Below are 20,930 nucleotides of genomic sequence, written 5' to 3'. Positions count from 1 at the left end.
ATACATGGAGAGGTGGTAAATTGGATTCGACATTGGCTCGATGGAAGAAGCCAGAGAGTGGTGGTAGAGAATTGCTTCTCTGAGTGGAGGCCTGTGACTAGTGATGTGCCACAGGTCAGAATTATTGGATTAAATATTTATTCATCCACAATGTCATGGATGTTCGTCATGGCTGATCACAAGTCACTGAACAAATTCACCCTGAGATTGTGGTTCCCTGTCTTGGTGTTCCACAGCTGGGGCGTTTACCACACACAAGTCCCGGTCTCAACTCCCACACGGGGATTTTTCTGCAAACGATACCTGGTCTTTGGATCTTATCGAGCACCATTTCCGGTCTCCACATCCCACACCGGATGCTTTACAATGAATGATTCCTATTCTCCCTTTCCCACACCTGGCGTTTTATTGTGCACGATTCCAGGTCTCCGTGTCAAACTGCAAATCCGCCGAATCCATATATAACCATCATTACAACACGGAAACAGGCCATCTTGGCCCTTCTTGTCCGTGCCGAACGCTTACTCTCACCTAGTCCCACTGACCTGCACTCAGCCCATCACCTTCCATTCCTTTTCTTTCCATATAGCTATCGAATTTTATTTTAAATGACAATATCGAAACTGCTTTTACTACTTCTGCCGGAAGCTCATTCCACACAGCTACCACTCTCTGAGTAAAGAAGTTCCCCCTCATGTTACCCCTAAACCTTTGCCCCTAACTCTCAACTCATGTCCTCTTGTTTGAATCTCCCCTACTCTCAATCCCATTGACCTGTCCTCCATTCTCTCCCATCCATGTACCTATCCAAGTATCTCAAACAGATGTTGTTAAGACCTCAGACAAAGTCAGGAATTGAAGGTTAACCATGTTGTGATTAGTGTTCTCAGCTGCGTATATTCCAGTGCAACGAGTATTGAAGGAAAGGCAGATGAGCTTAGGTCATGGATCAACACATGGAATTATTATATTGTCATCATTATTAAGACTGGCTTGCAGAGGACTGGCAGCTCAATATTCTGGGGATCCGTTGTTTTAGACGTGACATAGTGTGAGGGATTAAAGACGTAGGGCTGGCTTAGGGAAAGTGTCATGACAGTGTGCAGTAAGGACATATGGGAAAACTCATCTAGTGGGGCTTTATGGGTAGACTGGAAAAATAAAAATTGTTTGAACATGTTAATGAGTGTACCTTATAGACCACCCAAAAGTCCACGGGATTTAAAGGAACAAATTAGTGGACATCAGAGAACATTGCAAGAAACATAATTTGTTATAATTTGATTTTAATCTTCGACATACGGACTGGAACTCTCATACTGTATATTGAGTAGATATACTTATGTATTTGACAAATTGTCATGGTCCGGTCTGTGAAGTCCGCATTCCGGTCCACAGTCCCGTCGGGGACTCAGGACTCCAGGTCTTCCAGCTGTCCCTTGTTTTGTTTGAGTTAATCATTGGCACCTGAAGCCCATCTTGGGGCTTGGAATATAAGTGGCTTTGGGGTCGAGTATGAGCGCCTGTTTTGTCTTGACAAGATTTTCTGGGTGCAAGGCTAGAGTGGCCAATTACCATCTGCAGGCCGTGTTGGAGAACCATTGCTTCATGGAGCCATGCTGTCGGTAGTTGGATCTGTGCTGATATCCATTGTTGTTTGTCATCGATATCAATGATCTTGATGATAATTAGATTATCCGGATCAGCAAATTTGCGGATGACACCAAGGTTTGGGGTGTATTTGACAGGGAGGAACACGATCAGAGCTTGTAGCGGGATCTCCATCAGGTGTAAAAATGGGCTGATAATGGCAGATGGAATTTAATGCGAGCTTACAAGCTGCGTACGTCGGTAGGACCAACCAGAATAGGTGCTACACGGTGAAGAAAGAGTAGGGCACTGAGTGCGGTAGAACAAAGGCACCTGGGAACAAAGGTCCACAATTCATTGAAAGTGGCGGCACGAATAGATAAGATAGCAAAGAAATCTTTGGTACATTGGCCTTAATAAATTATTCAGAACAGGAGATTGCATTATATGTTGTAGGTGTATAAGACGTTTATATGGCCTAATTTGGAGTATTGTGTGCAGCTTACGTCATCTACCTACAGGAAAGATGTAAATAAGTTTGACAGAGTACAACGAAAATTTACAAGGATGTTGCCGTGATTGGTGGACCAGAGTTATAAGGGAAAATTGGATAGGTTACAACTTTGTTCCTTGGAACGCAGAAGATTTCAGGGAGCTTTGAAGGAAGTCTACAAAATCATGAGGGGTATTGATAGGGTACATGGAGTAGAGGGATGGAGAGAGTGAGGTTTAGGTCAGGGGATAGTGGGGAGTGTCATTGTCCGGTTCAGGTTCCCTTTAAATTCATTTTGTTCGTGTTACAATCCGGACCATTGACTCCCTGTTTCCCTTTAATTCCCTGTTTTCCCGTCTCCCTCGGGCTTGGTTATTAAAGACAATTTACTCCCGACTGAAGTCTTTGGCTTCAGCCGTTCGGTGCGAGAGCATTATGCTGTGTAACGACGTCGCTGAAGCTAGTACGAGCCAAAGTAATCTTCCCGGAGCAAGCCAAGTCTTCTCGCGTGCACATGCAGCGGTCGTGCATGCAGCCTGGTACAGCCGTTCCGATCTATTCTTACTTTCTTCTTCTTACTTTTTAATTTACGTTATTTTTTTGTTTTTCTCACGGTAACACGTCGAAGCTGCATCCTCTCTAACATGCTGGTAGAGAGAGTTTTATTTGGGTTTTCTTTCGCGCTGGAAATGGTTACATCCCGACACGCGGGACAGAAGCAAAGTCTCATTGTGTATTCCACGGACCAGCAAATACCGGCCGGTTTAGCGAGCAGAGCGGCGGACACCCCTGCTGAAATCCGGAGGAAAACAGAGGATGCAGAGGGGGATCACAAAGCCGAGGAAAGAGGACCGGGTTGAGACAATAGAGATTTTTGGAGAAGAGGAGCTCGGTGGGTAATACCGTTCCGGCTGACCGGATATGCACTGAGAGCGGTAAGCATTAAGGAGTTGGGCGCTTACTGATCTGGTTAACAACGGATGGTGCAATCCTGGGCATATTACGATCAAGGAACGTCTTTGCAAACTGGATATTGAACTTTTTACTGTTGGACTTCGGCCATATTCTACCGTGATACAACAGTTGGCGGCACGGGAGGTCGTTCCTGCCTGGGGCCATCGAACGTGCAGCTCCTCCCGTGGAGGATCAGACACCCTGAACCAATAGACTGGTCCTGGACTTATTTTCCATCTGGCATAGTTTGCATTTTGTTGTTTGATTGTTGTTTTTTTTTGTATTGCTATATTTACGCTCTATTCCTGGTTGGTGCGGCTGTAAAGAAACCAAATTTCCCTCGGGATTAATAAAGTATATCTATCTATCTCCCGAAGCAAGAGCCAGCAAGCCGCCTTCCCTTGCCAGAGCGGGTCCGTCAAAGTTAACCGGCCGGGGTGAGTCAAGAGCTCGCCGCTGCTTGGAACGTACTTGTGCCCAGTTATAGTACTGTCCATCGTTGTGCTGTCTCCGTATCCATGTCCTACGTCTAAAACGGGTGACCGGCCCTGAACCCTAGAGGGGTCCTGACCGTGTCAAGAAGAATCCCGATTCCGTCCTGTGTATAAGGAAGATTCCCGGCTCAGTGTTTTATGTCCTGTATCTGAGTCTGTCCAGAGAATAAGAAGACTCCTGGCTCCATATCCTGCGTCAAAAGAGGAGTCCCGGCTCAGTGTTCTTTGTCCAGTATTTGAATTTCCAGTGTCCAGTCCTGGCTCCGGTGTTCCCCGTGTCCAGTCCTGGCTCCGGGGTTCCCAGTGTCCAGTCCTGGCTCCAAGTCCTTGTCCATTACGCTTATTCCCGCTTCCGCTTTGCTCTTCTTGTAACGAGTAATAAACTCAATGTAGTTAAACCTAGAAAACGTGTTTGTGTCCCCTCTTGCTCCGCACTTATAACAGGGAGTGAGACTCCCATTTTTTAATCAGCACGCAACTTCCCCCTCCATCCCCCCCCCACCCCGTGCTCATTTTCAATCAGTGCGTCATTCCCTCCCTGTCGGCCATTTTAACGTGCGTGACTATTTTCAGAGAGTGCATCACTCCCTCCTTCGGTCACACTTCTGGCCATTTGGAATACATGACTTTTAAGAGAAATAAATTCAACAAGTATTTCCGGCGGGGGTCGGTCAACAACCTCTGCTCCTGAAATGAAACGCGCTGTTAACCGTGGGCGAGGGGGTTTCTTGTGATAATAGTTGTTCGGATGGAAATGCGATAATCTCTCTAAGTTTTTTTTTCCCCCCAGTTAGTGGAAATATATAGTCGAATGTGTTTGGTTTAATTTCAGCAGAAATGCGTCTCTCTGTACCTGAACAGCAGAAGGACGTTTGAGCTGGAACTATACCTATGCAGGACAGTCCTGTTTACACACGGGGCCGAGCTCAGATCCTCTCGGGACCTGGGATGGATCAAATTCGCAGCCTGGGATTCGCTGGGTTAAACAGAGAAACTCCGCCCCACTGGTAGCGATGCAAACAAAAGAAGAGCACTACACGGAAATCCAGACAAAAAGGTTAACGCAGCCTGTTTGATTTTTTTCCTCTTTAGGGTTGCTACATTGATCCCACTCCCGTCTCCTCCCGCTATCAGATCCGTCCTGAGCCGGTGAGAGTTAGTGTGACCCGGACTGCGGCAGTCCCGCTCTACCCTGGCTCACCCGGCCCTGTCCATCTGTAATGACCGACGGACTCGGGAGCAGCAGCTCAGACTCAACTCTCCGTACAGGGTGAGCGCACCGGTGCAGGACCATTGTCGGTCACCCGGGAAGTCAGTCTGTGATTTCCCGGGACCACACTGAACGCTGTTCTGTTACGACATCAGAGGTAAGTGTTGTCTATGATTCTGGATAATTATTCAGCGTTTACACCACGGCTCGGCTTTGCTCGGGATCGGGAGTGAATTTAGTGCGAGAAGGGAGTCCTGGCATGTTCATATTGAAGAGCCAATTATTGTCCAAATGGATTAAGAGAAACGATGTCGTTACCTTGAACCAGAAATACTCTCCAGGGCGGTTTCTACTGAGTGAGAGCTGAAGGCTTCTTTTACCCCGATAGTAACATGCGAAATATCCCACAGGGCTGTGATCCGTAACCGGTCTGTCTCTCATTAAAACGCAAGTACTCAGAATAACAGGTCGAAACCCGGTTATATTACGAAACGTCGCTTTTCGGAATGCGTCGGTTTGATTTATTTGAAGGAAGCTTGAAAATTATTTTTAGCGCATCTACAGATGACAGGAGTCTGAGATAAAAACAAAATGCTGGAAACTCGCAGCAAACAGGGGAGCGAAGTAACTGGTAACTTTGCGGGTTCGAGACCCCGGGTAATGTCCTTACATCGCGTCACTGGTTCTATCGCTCTTCCCTGTAGCAGAAAGGGTTAATTACAATATTAAACTTCCTTCACGCTTGAATGACGGTGTTTTGTCGAACGGGTTCGATTTGATTTCAGCAGAAAGGCCGCTCCCTGTTCTGAGGAATGTGCACGGACAGGACAGGCAGCTGCTTGCTCGCAGACCCTGAGCACCGAGTCTCACAGAACAACAACCCCCACCTTCCAAATCAGTCAATCATCTGCCCTCTTGCCCTTTCCATTCCACTCCTGATGAAGGGATTCTGTCCGCAACGTCGACTGTTTACACTAATCCGTAGAGCTGCCTGACCTGAGCTCCTCCAGCATTGTGTGTTGCCATGGTTATGGGTTTTCCGTGTGGGGCGGTGGGCGGGGCTATTTGTAACAAAATGATACACAGTATCCGCACTATCAGAGTATTCTTGGGGAATTAAGGTGAGAATATTTCAGCTTCTGATATTTATTTCGGAACTTTATTTCCCAACAACCAGTTGTCTGTGCATTGGTTCAGCCATCAAGGAGATATTTGCTCTGTTTTCAGCCACTTCTGGCTGTGGTGCCTCTTGTGATCCTACTGTTTCCACAGGTTAAGTTAAGATTAAGAATAGCTCCACAACAATGGCCAACTGTTCCAAGGCAAGGGTGCGAGATCTGTGTAGCAAACACCTGTTCCATTTTCAAAATTTCTTATTTCAGACGAATACATCTACAAAAAGGGTGTTATTTTGCATATCAATGCACACTGTATATACAGTATAATGTATATATGTACAGTATGTATATGTATAGTAATATCGTATATACAGCATATAAAGTATATATGTGGTCCATATATGGCAATGCATATACAGTACTTGAAATAGTATTCACCACCCACCAAAAAAAAATCTTTATTCACATAAATGAGTATTGCAACCAGGGATTTTAATCAATTTAGCTGAAGTTTTGTTGTTTTTTTTTTCTGTGAACCCCATCCTCTTTCTCTGCCACAGCAGAACCCAAATCCATGGGAGAATTGTAAAGCATGAAAAATAAATAAAGCGGTAATATTAGCCGTTCAAATGTATTCATTCAGTCCTTCAGTACTTCACGTACTTGCTGTTCTTCAGTACTTGGGTGAAACACCTCTTGCAGCTATTATAGATAGTAATATTTTGGGACAGTCTCTATTAGTTTTCCACAACATGATGGAGTGAGATTTCTTTATTCCTCCTTGCAAAATTGCTCAAGCTGTGCCAGGTTAGTTGGGGAGCGGCGGTGGACAGCAGTTTTGATTTTGCTAGAGATGTTCGATAGGGTTAAGATCAGATCGCTGATTGGGCTACTCAGAGTCATCAATTTTCTACATTTGAAGCTACTTCATGTTTGCTCCCGCAGTGTGCTTTGGGTCGTTGTTCTGCTTAAAAATTATCTTCCTCCCCACTTTCAGATTTCTGGCTGTGTCGAGGGTGTTTGTTTGCTAATGTTTTATACAAAATCTCTGTATTTAGCAGCTTTCATCCTCACATCAAACCATACCAGATGGTGAGTCGTGCTGATGAAAAGCATCCCTGTAGTATGATGTCACATTCACCATTCTTTATAGTAAGGATGGTGCTCACTGGCTGATGCACAGCATTACACTTACATACACACACTGCTTAGTGTTGAGGCCAACATTTCCAGTTTAGACATACGCAATCTTTGCAGTATCCCCTAAGTGACGCTGCACAATGTCATATGGGCGAGGATATGCCTTTTTTAAGAAGTCAAATCCATTCAGTAGAGGCATTGAATAACAGAGCAGAGCACTTACTTGGGGCATATCTTAAAGAGTAACACTGAGAAAATAATAAATATTTCCTTTGTTTATTTGGACAGGACACTGTTGCAGAAAGTTAATATTGGACCACTGGAAAATGATGCTGGTGAGGTAGTAATGGAGGACAAATAAATGGCAGATGAACTTAATGGTTACTTTGCATCTGCCTTTACTGCTGACAACACTAGCAGTGTGTCAGAGGTCTGAGAGCATCATGGGGCAGGAAGTAGTGCCATTGCTATTACAAATTTAAAAAAAAAAAAAAAAATCTCGGCAAGCTTAAAGATCTTAAGTTGTATAAGTCACTTGGACCAGATAGATACATTCCAGAGTCCTGAGAGAGGTTGCAGAAGAGATGACGGATGCCATTAGTCATGATCTTTCAAGAATCACTTGATTACAACATGGTCCCAGAGGACTGGAAGATTGTAAATGTCAATCCACTATTTAAGAAAGGAGGAAGGCAAAAGAAAGAAAATTATAGGCCAGTTAGAGCCGATAGTGCAGGTACAACAGATTAGAGATAAAGGTGGGAAGATGTGCCTGGAGGCTGTGGAAGTGAGCGAGGTCCTCAATGAATACTTCTTTTTGGTATTCACCAATGAGAGGGAACTTGATGATGGTGAGGACAATATGAGTGAGGTTGATGTTCTGGAGCATGTTGATATTAAGGAAGAGGAGCTGTTGGAGTTGTTAAAATACATTAGGATGGATAAGTCCCCGGGGCCTGATGGAATATTCCCCAGGCTGCTCCATGAGGCGACGGAAGAGATTGCCGAGCCTCTGGCTGGGATCTTTATGTCCTCGTTGTCCACGGGAATGGTACCAGAGGATTGGAGGGAGGCGAATGTTGTTCCCTTGTTCAGAAAAGGTAGTAGGGATAGTCCGGGTAATTATAGACCAGTAAACCTTACGTCTGTGGTGGGAAAGCTGTTGGAAAAGATTCTTGGGGATAGGATCTATAGGCATTTAGAGAATCATGGTCTGATCAGGGACAGTCAGCATGGCTTTGTGAAGGGAAGATCGTGTCTAACAAGCCTGATAGAGTTCTTTGAGGAGGTGACCAGACATATACATGAGGGTGGTGCCGTGGATGTGATCTACATGGATTTTAGTGAGGCATTTAAAACGGTTTCACACGGTAGGCTTATTTGGAAAATTAGAAGGCATGGGATCCAGGGAAGTTTGGCCAGGTGGATTCAGAATTGGCTTGCCTGCAGAAAGCAGAGGGTGGTGGTGGAGGGAGTACATTCGGACTGGAGGGTTGAGACTAGTGGTGGCTAAAAAGGATTGGTTCTGGGACCTCTACTTTTTGTGATTTTTATTAACGACCTGGATGTCGGGGTAGAAGGGTGGATTGGCACGATGGGCTGAATGGCCTAATTCTACACCTATGTCTTAAGATCTTATGGTTTAAATATTTCTATGAGCTTCAGTGATGTGTTGTGTTGCTCCTTAACCTGCATTTTCATTTTGAAGGCAGCAAAACAACTGAAATGGGAAGTATATTCACTAAAACTCAGCCTGAAAACTTACCGCAAGGGGAAGTTGATGATGCCACAAAATTGAAACCCCCTGGAAGCTTTGAACATGGAGCAGGTTAGTAGACTTCAAATTGTTTAAAATTAAGCATCTGGTAGTCACTCGAGTATTACTTATGAACTCATAATGTAGCCCCCTGGTAAGCTTCAGGCTCGCTCAGCTCGCTTTCCTCTAGAGGAAGCAGCCTTCGGCCCTGCCAAATGGGTAGTCAAGTTTGTGTGGATGCTGTGTGATGCAGCCCACCCCTCCAAATAACAGACAATGCACCATATGCGATTAAATTATTATAATTTATAGCTATTACTAGAACTATGTAATTAATAGAGATAAAATATAAAAGGAAAGTAAAAGGTGCCAAACTTATCAAAGTTCAACCACTTCGTGCACAACAGTAACGGAGTCCTCTTTCCACCATTCAATCACCTCCGACCACCTCGATCCGCCACCTGGGACCAACCACGGTGGTCGACCAGACACTCCACACAAGTCTATCTTCGTCTCCTCTCCTTGGCAAAGACCCTGGACCTTGGACTTCGGCTGGGGGTCCGTCTCGTCGGCCAGCTCACAGCATTGCATCCACTGTCTCGGTCCCCATCTCACCTTCTCCGCCAGAGCCCACACATCACAATAGCTTACAGACACACAAGAAAGAATAACATCTATCGCAGTTGGTTAGCAACTGAATACAACTCTTTATAACCCAAACTGCTAGAGAACTTTCTCAGCAGTTAAATAACAAAGAAGCCATTTTGATTAGCCTAAGCGGTAACATAAAAGAAGAAACCCCTTACAATAATAATTCTGAAATTGGGGAATGCACAACAGACCGTGAAATCATATTCCTCGAAGGGCAGGCATGATTCAGTACTCTGTGGGACCTTTTTAGAAATTATAGCTGTTGAAATAGATGAGTGGGAGCCGGTGGACATAGCATAGAATTTATTTCTTCCTCCCTTCGTTTACGGCATGTCCCAACAAGTGCGTGCCGCAAATTATACGCTAGTGACTAATTAAACTACTAGCCCAAACATCTTTATAATGTTGGAGCAAACCGGAAACATGTGGTCACGGAGAGAAACGTATAAAGTCTTTAGACAACAGCAGCAGTTGAACGCAGGTCACTGTGGCTGTAAAGCATTCTGCTAACTACTATGTCACCATACCACCCTAAACTAAATTCCTAACCAATTCACCTTAACTTCCAACTCAAGTCTTCAAATCCTGGCAACATCATTGTAACTTTTCTGTGCACCCTTTCAATCATGTTGATTTCTTCTCTGTCGTTAGGTGACCAGAACAACACACTCTGATCCAGATTAGGCCTCACCAATTTCTTCATACACTTCAACATATTTATCCTTCCAAAGTACACATTTGTCTGCATTAAAACCCATGCCACTTTACAGTCCCTTTCCTGGTAAATCCCTCCTGCACCATGTCCAGATCAGTTGCATCCTCCGAAAAGGGAGGTAGGTTGAATGTCAGGTCCCGGGATTATGGTAGCACATGGCTGGGTAGGGTCCGCGTCCAGAAGGATGGGGCAATATGTGAAACGGTGAAGGCAGGGTGCCTGGAATGAAACATCGTAAGACCCTGTGAGCATGTGCTGTCTACCAACGAGACGTTATGCGACCCGTGTAGGATAGTGTCCTAGAAGATGGGATTATCAAACTAGACTCGGAAAGGCTAATGGAAGGTGGGTGAAAGGGGCCGTGAGATGGGGGCAGACCTCTCTCAGCGTGCCACCCCGGGGAGATGCTGGTAGAGCAGCCTGTTTCTCAGGCAGGACTGCAAATGAAATCTCTCGAAATACAAGCTGCTACCGGTGAATTTGCAGAATACCTGCTGGTGGCCGATTTGAGAATAGGAATAAGAGTGAGCAGAGTACATGGGTACATGGTCCACAACTTGAAATCCATAGACTCCTCGGTTAATGTTAGGGGCTCATTATATAATAAAGGTTGTGAACAGACCGTTTACAGTAATGGAGAATTTTCTTTCGAGAGGACTTGAAAAAGAAATTTTCAGGAAGAGGTTTGCTGGAGAAAGGAAAAACAGAGGGGTTGGAATGTTAGCTGTTAGTTTCAAATTTCCAGTTTAATTATCGGCAATGATTAATTTGCCCCAGATGCACATTTTCCTCAGAAATGTGGGCTTCCCGTATCTTAAATAAAAATGCACAAATGTCCACGTCGACTGAGATTATACCTGGCCATTGTGGGACCAGAGTTAATCTAAACTTATTTCCGTGTAAAAAAGAAAAATATACCAGAAAAATCACAAGAAGGAAAAAAAAATCTGTATTTGCACCGTTCTTCCTTGCAGGTAACTGCAAACCTTAAAATGAACATTCATGTCCCACCATGACAAGCTTTCACACATTTTTCGGAGAACCAAGGAAGCGACAGAAAGCTGATGGATGGGGACCCCCGGCAATTTAACACATCATGCAATGTCTTAAAAGCACAGCCTCTTGAAAATGGTCTCTGGACCCTGTCTCTCACAGACATAAATGCAGACTCACACTCTCTTCTCTCAAATAAACTCAGTGTTGCCATATTTTACACATTTGAAGCATGCAAGATATTCACAATTTAAACCATGTCAGAGACCTCTTGTTCCTAAGGGTTAAACAGTTTCAGTTACAATTCGAGAACATTGAAAAAACTCCGAGACTTTAAAACAAATAAATATTCAAAGTTATTCACCATGCAAAAGAAAATAACATTAGACAAGTTTAAATCGTGAAATCCCAACAGTAACTAAATTACCAACATACTTGGACCTTTCTGTAAATCCAATCTCATTAATTGCCTCCAGAGTATTACTAAAGTTAAAATATAACTCCTGTACTTCCATCTCCTATGCTGTAATCATTCTCCTGAGTACCCATATCTCAGTTTGTGTACGGTCACTGGGATCATGCAGTCTCACCCCTTTCAAGATTCAAAGTTGCTGTCAGACACAAATGTATACGTTGCGACAGCCAACTTGGGAAGAGTAGAAGGACCGAGTTGAGTACGTGGGTAAGGGTCCCAACTGGGAGTCCATAGACGCCTCGGTTAATGTTAGTGGTCCATTGCATAATAAAGGTTCTGAACCCCTCATTTAGTGCAATCGGGAAGATGTTTCGAGAGGACTTGAAGAAATCCTCAGGCAGAGGGTTTTTGGAATCAGGAACGCCAGAGGGGATGAAGTGTGTGGGTTGTTATGAACACCACATTTGAGAAACAAGTACATGGGCGGCAGGGCCTAATGGAATACTTGGTAGGGCTCAGAAAACCTGTGTCAACCAACTGTTCAAGTTTATTTTCAATTTCTCATTGCTACATTTGCAAGTTTCCACCTGTTTCAAGCGCACAAGAAAAGCAGGATAAGATGTCTTAACGACTATCATCCTTGAGCGCTCATATCTATGGTGTGGGAATTATTTTAGAGGTCAGTTATGGCTGGAATCAATTCCCACTTCAGCAAGAACCTGGATCCTCTGTAATTGGCCAATCTCCACAATAGGCCTACAGTGGATATGATCAAATTGCATCTCCACGTGGCCAAGGATCATCTCGACAATACAAATACCTATGCCAGGATTCTGTTATTTAACTACAACTCAGCATTTAACACTATCATTCCTACAATTCTGATCGAAAACATCGAGAACCTAGGCATTTGTATCTCTCTCTGCAACTGCACTCTCAATTTCCAAACCGGAAAACCAAAATCTGTGCGGATTTGAAATGCAGTGCCTATGAAATATTCACTCCCCTCACCTTGGAAGTTTTCATGTTTTATTGTTTTACAATGGATTTAATTTGGCTTTTTTTGACACTGATCAACATGAAAATGACTTTCTCGTGAAAGCCAAAACAGATCTCCACAAAGTAATCTGTATTAATTAGAAATATAAAGCACAAAATAATTGATTGCATGGGTGTTCATCCCCTGTAATAGGACACACCAAATCATCACTCGTGCAGCCAATTGATTTTAGAAGTCACACAGTCAAAGTATTTCAATTGTTTGTAGTAAAACTACACCTGTATATAGAAGGTCCAACTGCTGGTGAGTCCGTATCTTTGCAAAAACTACACCGTGAAGACAAATAAATACAACAAGGATCTCCGGGAAAAGTTGGTAGAAAAGCACAAGTCAGAAGATGGATACGAGGACTTTTCCAGGTCACTGAATATCCCCTGGAGTACAGTTAAGTCAATTGTCAAGAAATGGAAAGAATATGGCACAGCTGTAAATCTGCCTAGAACAGGCTGTCCTCAATAACAGTGACTGTGCAAGAAGTGAATCACTGAGGTGGTGGGGGGGCACCAATGGTCCTATGATAACTCTGGAGGAGTTACTAGCTTCAGTGGCTGAGATGGGAGGGACAGCGCATACAACAACTATTTCCTGGGTGCTTTACCAGTCACAGCTTTATGGGAGAGTGGCAAAGTGAACGTTGCTGTTGAAAGAAACTGGCATGAAATCTTGCCAGAAGGCGCGTGGGGTAGGAGACACTGAAGTCAGCTGGAAGAAGGTTCTATGGTCTGGTGAAAAGAAAATTGAACTTTCTGGCCATCAGACTAAATCTTGTGTTTGGCGCACACCGCACATCATCAAAAACAGTCCATCCCTACCGTGATGCATGGTGGTGAGTTAATCATGCTATAGGGATGCTTTACTACATCAGATCCTGGAAAGCTTGTGAAGATAGAGGTTACAATGAATGCAGCAAAATACAGGGTAATCCTGGATGAAAACCTGATGCAGTCTGCAAGAGTACTGCGACCTGGGAGAAGATTTGTTTTCCAGCAAGAAAATGACTCAAAGCATAAAGCTAAAATTGCTCAGAAGTTGTTCAAAAACAACGTTAATGCCCTGAAGTGCCCAAGTCAGAGTGTGGACCTCACTGCAATTGAGAATCTGCGGTTCGACTTGAAAAGAGCTGTTCACTCATGGACCCCATAAAATCTGACAGAGTTTCAGCAGTAACGTAAAGAATAATGTGGAAAAATTTCAGTGTTCAGATGTGCAAAGCTGATAGAGACTGATCCATGCAGATTCAAGGCTGTAATTACTGTGAAAGGTGCATCTATTAAATACTTCTTGAAAGGGTGAGTAATTATGCAATCAATTGTTTTGTGATTAATAATTGTAATACGTTTGTATCTTTAGACCATTTCTTTAGAAATGTGTTTCACTGTGTCACGAAATAGTCTCTTCAGTTGATTAGTGTCAAAAAGCCAAAATAGATCCATTGTAATTCAATGTTGTAAAGCAAGAAAGCATGAAAACTTCAAAGAGAGATGAATGCATTCTAAAGGCGGTGTAACATCTCCACCTCACTGACAATCAACATTGGTGCACCACAGGGGTGTGGCCTTAACCATTGCTCTACGCTCTCTGCATCCATGACTGTGTGGCTAGGCACATCTCAAATGCCATCTTTAAATTTGCTGATGATATCATCATTGTTGTCAGAATTTCAGATGGAGATGAGGGGCCATTCAGGAGCGAGATGTATCAGCCGGTGTCACAGCTTTCCATGAACAATTTTTCACTGAATTTCAGTAAGACCAAATAACTCACTCTGGACTTCAGAAGGGGTAAAACGAGGGAAGACACACAAGTCCTCGTAGAGGAATCAGAAGTGGAGAGAGTGAGAAATTTCAAGTTCCTGGTTGTCACTATGTCTGAGGGTCTCACCTGGACCCAACATATCAATGCAGCCATTAAGAAGGCAAGACAGTGGCTATATTTCATCAAGAGTTTGAGGAGGTGGGGTAGTGGGACTAAATAGAAGAATGAGCTCATGATAAAATAGTGGAGCAGACTCGAAGGGCCGAATGGTCAACTTCTGCTCCTTTGTCTTTTGGTCTTATTGTCTTATGGAGATTTGGTATGTCACTAAAAGCATTCTAACCGATTGCATCACTGTCTGGCATAGCGGAGGCTGTTACTACACAGGATCAAGGGTAGCTGCAGAGAGTTGTAAAATTATTCAGCACCATGGTGGGTACGAGCTTTCATAGTATCGGGGACATTTTCAAGGAGAAGTGCTTCAAAGAGATGGCGTCCATCATTCAGGGCTTCCAGTACCATCAGAAAGGAGGAACAGAAGCCTGATTCAACAATAGCTTCCCACCCTCTGCCATCTGATTTCTGAATGGATACTGAACCCATGATCACTACTTCACTACTTCCTTTAAAATTTCTTTATTGCACTACCTATTTAATTGAACTATTTCAAATATATATATATATATATATATGTATGTTTATTTCAGAGAGCCCGAAAGTTGAAAACGCCATCCCCACCATGGCTGAAGATGTGAATATGAATGGGGATCCAGCGAACTCCAAAGAGGGAAAGGACACAGGTGCGTTTATAAGGTCCTGCATGGGAGTTCAGTCAAGAAGGTTCACTCACTTGGCTTTCAGAATGTGATAATTAATTCGATTAGACATTGGAGCTGTGGCAGAAGCCATAGGGTGGTAGTAGATAATTGGCTCTTGCACTGGGGGCCGGTACCTAATTCAAAGTTGCTGGTGAACGCAGCAGTCCAGGCAGCATCTCTAGGAAGAGGTACAGTCGACTTTTCAGGCCGAGACCCCTGAAACGTCGACTGTACCTCTTCCTAGAGATGCTGCCTGGACTGCTGCATTCACCAGCAACTTTGATGTGTGTTGCTTGAATTTCCAGCATCTGCAGAATTCCTGTTGTTTGCGGTACCTGGTTGTTTGCTGCAAGGACTGGTCCAGGGTCTGTTGTTGATTGCATCTATATAAACGATCTGGATGATGATGCGATAAAGTGGATTAAAAACTTGCAGATGACACTGAGGTAGGTGGTACATAGGCAGGGTAATAGGCCGTCAAATTTTCCAGCAGGATCTGGACCCGATGAAATTTGGCTGAATATCGCAGATGGAATTTCATGCAGAGATGTGTGAGGTGTTGCATTTTGCGAGGACAAGTCAGAGTAGGATTACACAGCGAATGTTCGGGGAACTGAAGAATGCTATTGAACAGAGGGATCTGAGAATACAGATACACAGAACCTTGTAAGTGGTATCACAGGTAGATAAGGTCGTCAAGAAAGCTTTTGGCACATTGGCCTTCAGAAATCAAAGTACTGTGTTACAGGAGTTCAGATGTTAAGTTGAAGTTCTCTTAATTGAGGACTAATTTGCAGTACTGCGTGCAATTCTCGTCACCTACCCACAGGAAATACATCAACAAGATTAAAAGAGGGCAGAAAAAATGCAAAGGTATGGCCGGGATGTGAGGACCCGATTTGTCAGGAAAGATTGAATAGATTCGGGTTTTATTCTGCAGAGTGAAAGAATGCCAGGAGATTAGATAGGGCTATAGAAGATACTGAGGAGTGTAGACTGGAATTAGTTCATGAATTAACGATTGATGGTGAAATGTTTAAAGGGAAGAAAAAGAGGATCAACTTCACTCAGAGGTTGGTGTGAATATAGTCTTTATTTCCTAGAGTACAGGAGAATGAAAGGAGATTTGATAGAGCTATATAAAGTTGCGCCTACACTGGAAGAAGAGATGATGATTTAAGGATGAATGGTAAAATGTTTAAGAGGAACAACAAGGAGATTATCTTCACTCAGACTTTGGCGAGAGTGTGGAACACGGTGCCTGCGGAAGTGGTGGTGGCCGGTACGATTTCAACTTTTAAGAAAATATAGGTACATGAATGGGAAGGACATGGAGGGCTATGTTCTGATTGCAGGTCGATGGGACTAGACAGATTAATATTTCGGCCGAAGAGTCTGTTTCTGTTCTGTGGTGTTCAATGATTCTAAGAAATGCCTGGCGAGGGAATAGATTCACTGAAGACTCTGGTGTTCATTAACGTAGTGACTGGGAAGAGAGATTTCCTGACAAATCGACCCAGCAACAAGAGTTCACCCAGTCTGGAGTGATGGTGATGTGCAGTCCAGACAGTGCTAAAGGAGAAGAAGTCCAGTCTGCCATGTCTGAGATTTTGCACGGCAACGTTCCTGTTTAGGAATACCACACCTTTATTCTTTATTCCCTTACTCTGCCATGTTGAAAACAATGGAAATCTGGGACATCAAATGTCACTAATGGCTGCAGATTCATAATTCCACATGATGATCCATGCTCTGAGCTTATCCACCTTACGAGCAGTATTCCATAGACCATAGAACATAGAATAGTACATCTCAGTACAGGTCCTTCGGCCCACAATGTTGTGCTGACCCTTAAACCCTGCCTCCCATATAACCCCCACTTTAAATTCCTCCATGTACCTGTCTAGTAGTCTCCTAACGTTCACTAGTACATCTGCCTCCACCACTGACTCCTCGCATTCCACTCACCAACCACACTCTGAGTAAAATATCTTCCTCTAATATCCAGCTTGAACTTCCCAGCTTAAAACCATCTCATCTTGTACTGAGCAGTGCTGCCCTGGAGAAGATGCGCTGGCTATCCACTCGGTTACTCCTCTTATTATCTTGTACACCTCTATCATGTCTCCTCTCATCCTCCTTCTCTCCAAAGAGTAAAGCCCTAGCTTCCTTAATCTCTGATTATAATGCATACTCTGTAAACGAGGCAGCACCATGGTAAATCTCCACTGTATCCTTTCCAATACTTCCACATCCTTCCTTTAGTGAGGCGAACAGAACTGGACACAGTACTCGAAGTGTGGCCTAACCAGAGTTTTATAGAGCTGCATCATTACCTCGCGACTTTTAAACTCTATCCCTCGATTTATGAAGGCTAACACCCCATAAGCTTTCTTAACTACCTTATCTACGTGGAGGCAACTATCTGGGATCTGTGTACACGTACTCCCAGATTCCTCTGCTCCTCCACATAACCAAGTATCCTACCATTTACTTTGTACTCTACCTTGGAGTTTGTCGTTCCAAAGTGTACCGCCTCACACTTCTCCGGGTTGAACTCCATCTGCCACTTCTTAGCCCATGTCTGCAACCTATCAATGCCTCTCTGCGATCTTCGACAATTCTCTACACTATCCACAACACGACCAACCTTTGTCATCTGCAAACTTGCCAACCCACCCATCTACCCCACATCCACGTCGTTAATAAATTCCCTTCACTAATATGCACGTAATTCCAAACAGTATTCCCATCTTGCTTAATCTTACCGTTCCTGACTTAATATGTAGGCCTTGCAACATTTATTTTTCGTGCAACCTCTCCACTATCTGCATAGTAAAATGCTTTCCATCACCTGCAACTCTAGATTAAAATGCCTGGGTAGGTTGTGAGACCATAAATCATAGGAGCAGATTTAGGCCATTTAGCCCATCGAGACTACTCCGCCATTCCATTTGGCTGACCCAGGATCCCACTCACCCCAATACACCTGCCTTCTCTCTTGTGTTGAGATACATCAGGCAATTTCCATGCGAAGATTGGTGACCATTTTGGGATCAAGGCACATCAGGACCAGAGAGACACACAGGCCAAAGGAGTAAACTGGCAGTTGAAAGAAGAAGAACATGCAGGGTTTTATATACCACATTTGGTGGCATTGCTTGTCTGTGCAGTCCCATAGACATTGAGCAGAATGCAGGTTCAAATCTCACCAGAGATTCTGGAATAGTGATGTGAAGTGATAACATAAATTGGTGAACAGCCAATGTCCGTAATCCTGACAACAAAATTTGTTCATATAACCCACTGAAGTATCACGACCTGAACTTGTTACTCTGTGTCTAAGCACGACGCCTACCTTAATCCACCCGATTTTTACCCGTTCTTTAAAATGACGGCATTCCATCCCTCTAGAATGAAGGACACAACAGCTGGAAGTTTTGTAAATGGTGTTCACATCCTAGGAATGAGCAGATTAGAGGTCTGGCTGGATGCTATAATAGTAAATAACCCAAGAGCACATACTCGACGGGAACGTTGGCAATATTGAAATCCGACTGGAATTACTATAAATTTCAGATATATAGACTATAGTTCAATGTTGTTTTTCTATCTATATTATGCATTACACCGATACCACAAAGTTAACCAGTTCACGACATATGCCAGTGTTATTAAACCTCTCCTCTGATTCTGTTTCGGACATGAATAAAATCGCCAAGGCATTGCAGGAATTGTACAAGCGGTAAGTAAATGGGTTTGGATAGATTGTCAGTATGTACGTGATGATTTACCTCACAGACAGAGAGCAGTTTGCAGATGAGGAAAGAGCAGAACAGAAAGCAGTGTCTTACTGTCATTGGAAATCACCTAATCCTCATTCTGTTTATTGAAAACCCCAACCCCACCATGGCTGGAGGTATGAATATGCATGAGGATCCAGTGAGCTCCAAAGCGGGACAGGACACAGGTGCGTTACAGAATACTAACAAAGTTAAATGTTGCCTTAACATCAGTTCCAGATTTAATGCCTGGGCCCGTAATTCATAGGAATACAGGGAAGACGTAAGGGCTGAGAAATATAGGGATAACATATACATGTTTATTATAATCACTGCTTGAGAGATTTTATGGACAGTAACTGGGACTGCCATGCTTGTAAATGTGATGAATGAGATAGAGATTGTCAAATGTGTTCAAATAACTTTCCTTAATCAACCGAGCGGTGCCATGGAGCAGCCCACCGATTTAACCTAATGTAATTCGGGGGTAAAATTGCAACGACTAATCAAACTAACCACCGGTACGTTTTTGGATTGTGAGAGGAAACCGGAACATCCGGAGAAAACAGTCGCCACATGAGTTGGAACATACAAATGTGCTCAGCGAGGACACCAGAATTGAACTCCAAATTAAGATGCCCTGAGCAGCAATAGTGTCGAACTAACGGCTGTGCTACAGCGGCGCCCCTGCTGTTCTGTTGTTTGAGAAAGGCTCTAAAGATAATCTGAGTAACTATGATGGACGTGCCATCAATACTGGGAAAGTTATTGGAAGTACTTTAAGTGTTAGAATTTTTATAGACAGGGACTGCTTAAGGATATTCAACATGGTTGTGTGGTAGTATGTTATGTCTATCCAGTCTTATAGAGTAATCAAGGAATATACTATGAAGGTTGATAGAGGAAAGGCAGTAAATCTTGGCAAGCCCTTTGAGAAGATCCTGCATGGGAGTTTAGTCGAGAAGTTTCAGTCATTTGGCGTTCAGAATGTGATAATAAATTGGATTAGACATTGGATTTGTGGCAGGAGCCAAAGACTGGTGGTAGAGAGTTGGCTCTCGGACTGGTGGCCGGTAACTTGTTGTCTGCCTCAAGGACTGGTCTAGGGTCTGTTGTTGTTTGCATCTATATTAACAATCTGGATGATGACATGGTCAAGTGGATCAATAAGCTTACAGACGACGCCGAGGCTGGTGGTACATAAGCAGGGGAAAAAAAAAAAATCCGTCAATTTTTCCAGCGGGATTTGGACCATAAAACATTTGTTCTAAAATCGCAGGTGGAATTTCATGCAGAGATGTGTGAGGTGTTGTATTTTGCAAAGGCAAGCCAGTATAGGATTACACAGCGAAATTTTGGGGTACTGCAGAATGCTATAGAACAGGGGAATATGAGAATACAGATAAACAGAACCTTGTAAGTGCTATCACAAGTAGAAAAGGTCATAATGAAAACTTTTTCACATTGGCCACCAGAAATCAAGGTATTGTGTTACATGAGTTCAGATATTAAGATGAAATTCTATTCATTGCGGACTAATTTGGAGCGCTGTGTGCAATTCTCTTCACTGACGTACAGGAAATACATCAACAAGATTGCAAAAGTGCAGAAAAAAAATACAAGGATATTGCCGAGATTTGAGGACCTGAATTGTTGGGAAAGGTTGAATAGGTTCGGACTTTATTACCCAAACCAAAATAGAATGAGAAGACTAGACAGAGCTATAGAAAATTATGAGGAGTATATACTGGAATTAGTTCATGAATTAAGAATTAATGGTGAAAACCCTCACTAACTTTTATAGATGCACCGTAGAAAGCATTCTTCTAGGGTGCGTCACAACCTGGTATGGAAGTTGCCCTGTTCAGGACCGGAAGAAGCTGCAGAAGATCGTGAACACGGCGCAGCACATCACACAAACCAATCTTCCGTCCTTGGACTCACTTTACACTGCACGCTGTCGGAGCAGTGCTGCCAGGATAATCA

The 20,930-nt window shown here is 43.6% G+C and overlaps 1 protein-coding gene across 1 annotated transcript in view; it reads left to right on the top strand.

The window, feature by feature from the left end:
• The first annotated feature begins 4,332 nt into the window (after positions 1–4,332).
• Positions 4,333–20,930, top strand: part of LOC140206976 (NACHT, LRR and PYD domains-containing protein 3-like) — a 36,190-nt gene continuing 19,592 nt past the window's right edge. Inside the window, 3 exon segments of the mRNA XM_072275289.1 lie at positions 4,333–4,898; positions 8,708–8,827; positions 15,052–15,144. Coding sequence (XP_072131390.1) covers positions 8,725–8,827; positions 15,052–15,144 — 196 coding nt within the window. The 5' untranslated portion in view covers positions 4,333–4,898; positions 8,708–8,724.

Source organism: Mobula birostris, chromosome 13, assembly GCF_030028105.1.
Source record: "Mobula birostris isolate sMobBir1 chromosome 13, sMobBir1.hap1, whole genome shotgun sequence".
NCBI lineage: Eukaryota > Metazoa > Chordata > Chondrichthyes > Myliobatiformes > Myliobatidae > Mobula > Mobula birostris.
The sequence above is the reverse complement of the archived record's forward strand: the minus strand, read 5'-3'. Positions and strand labels throughout refer to the sequence as shown.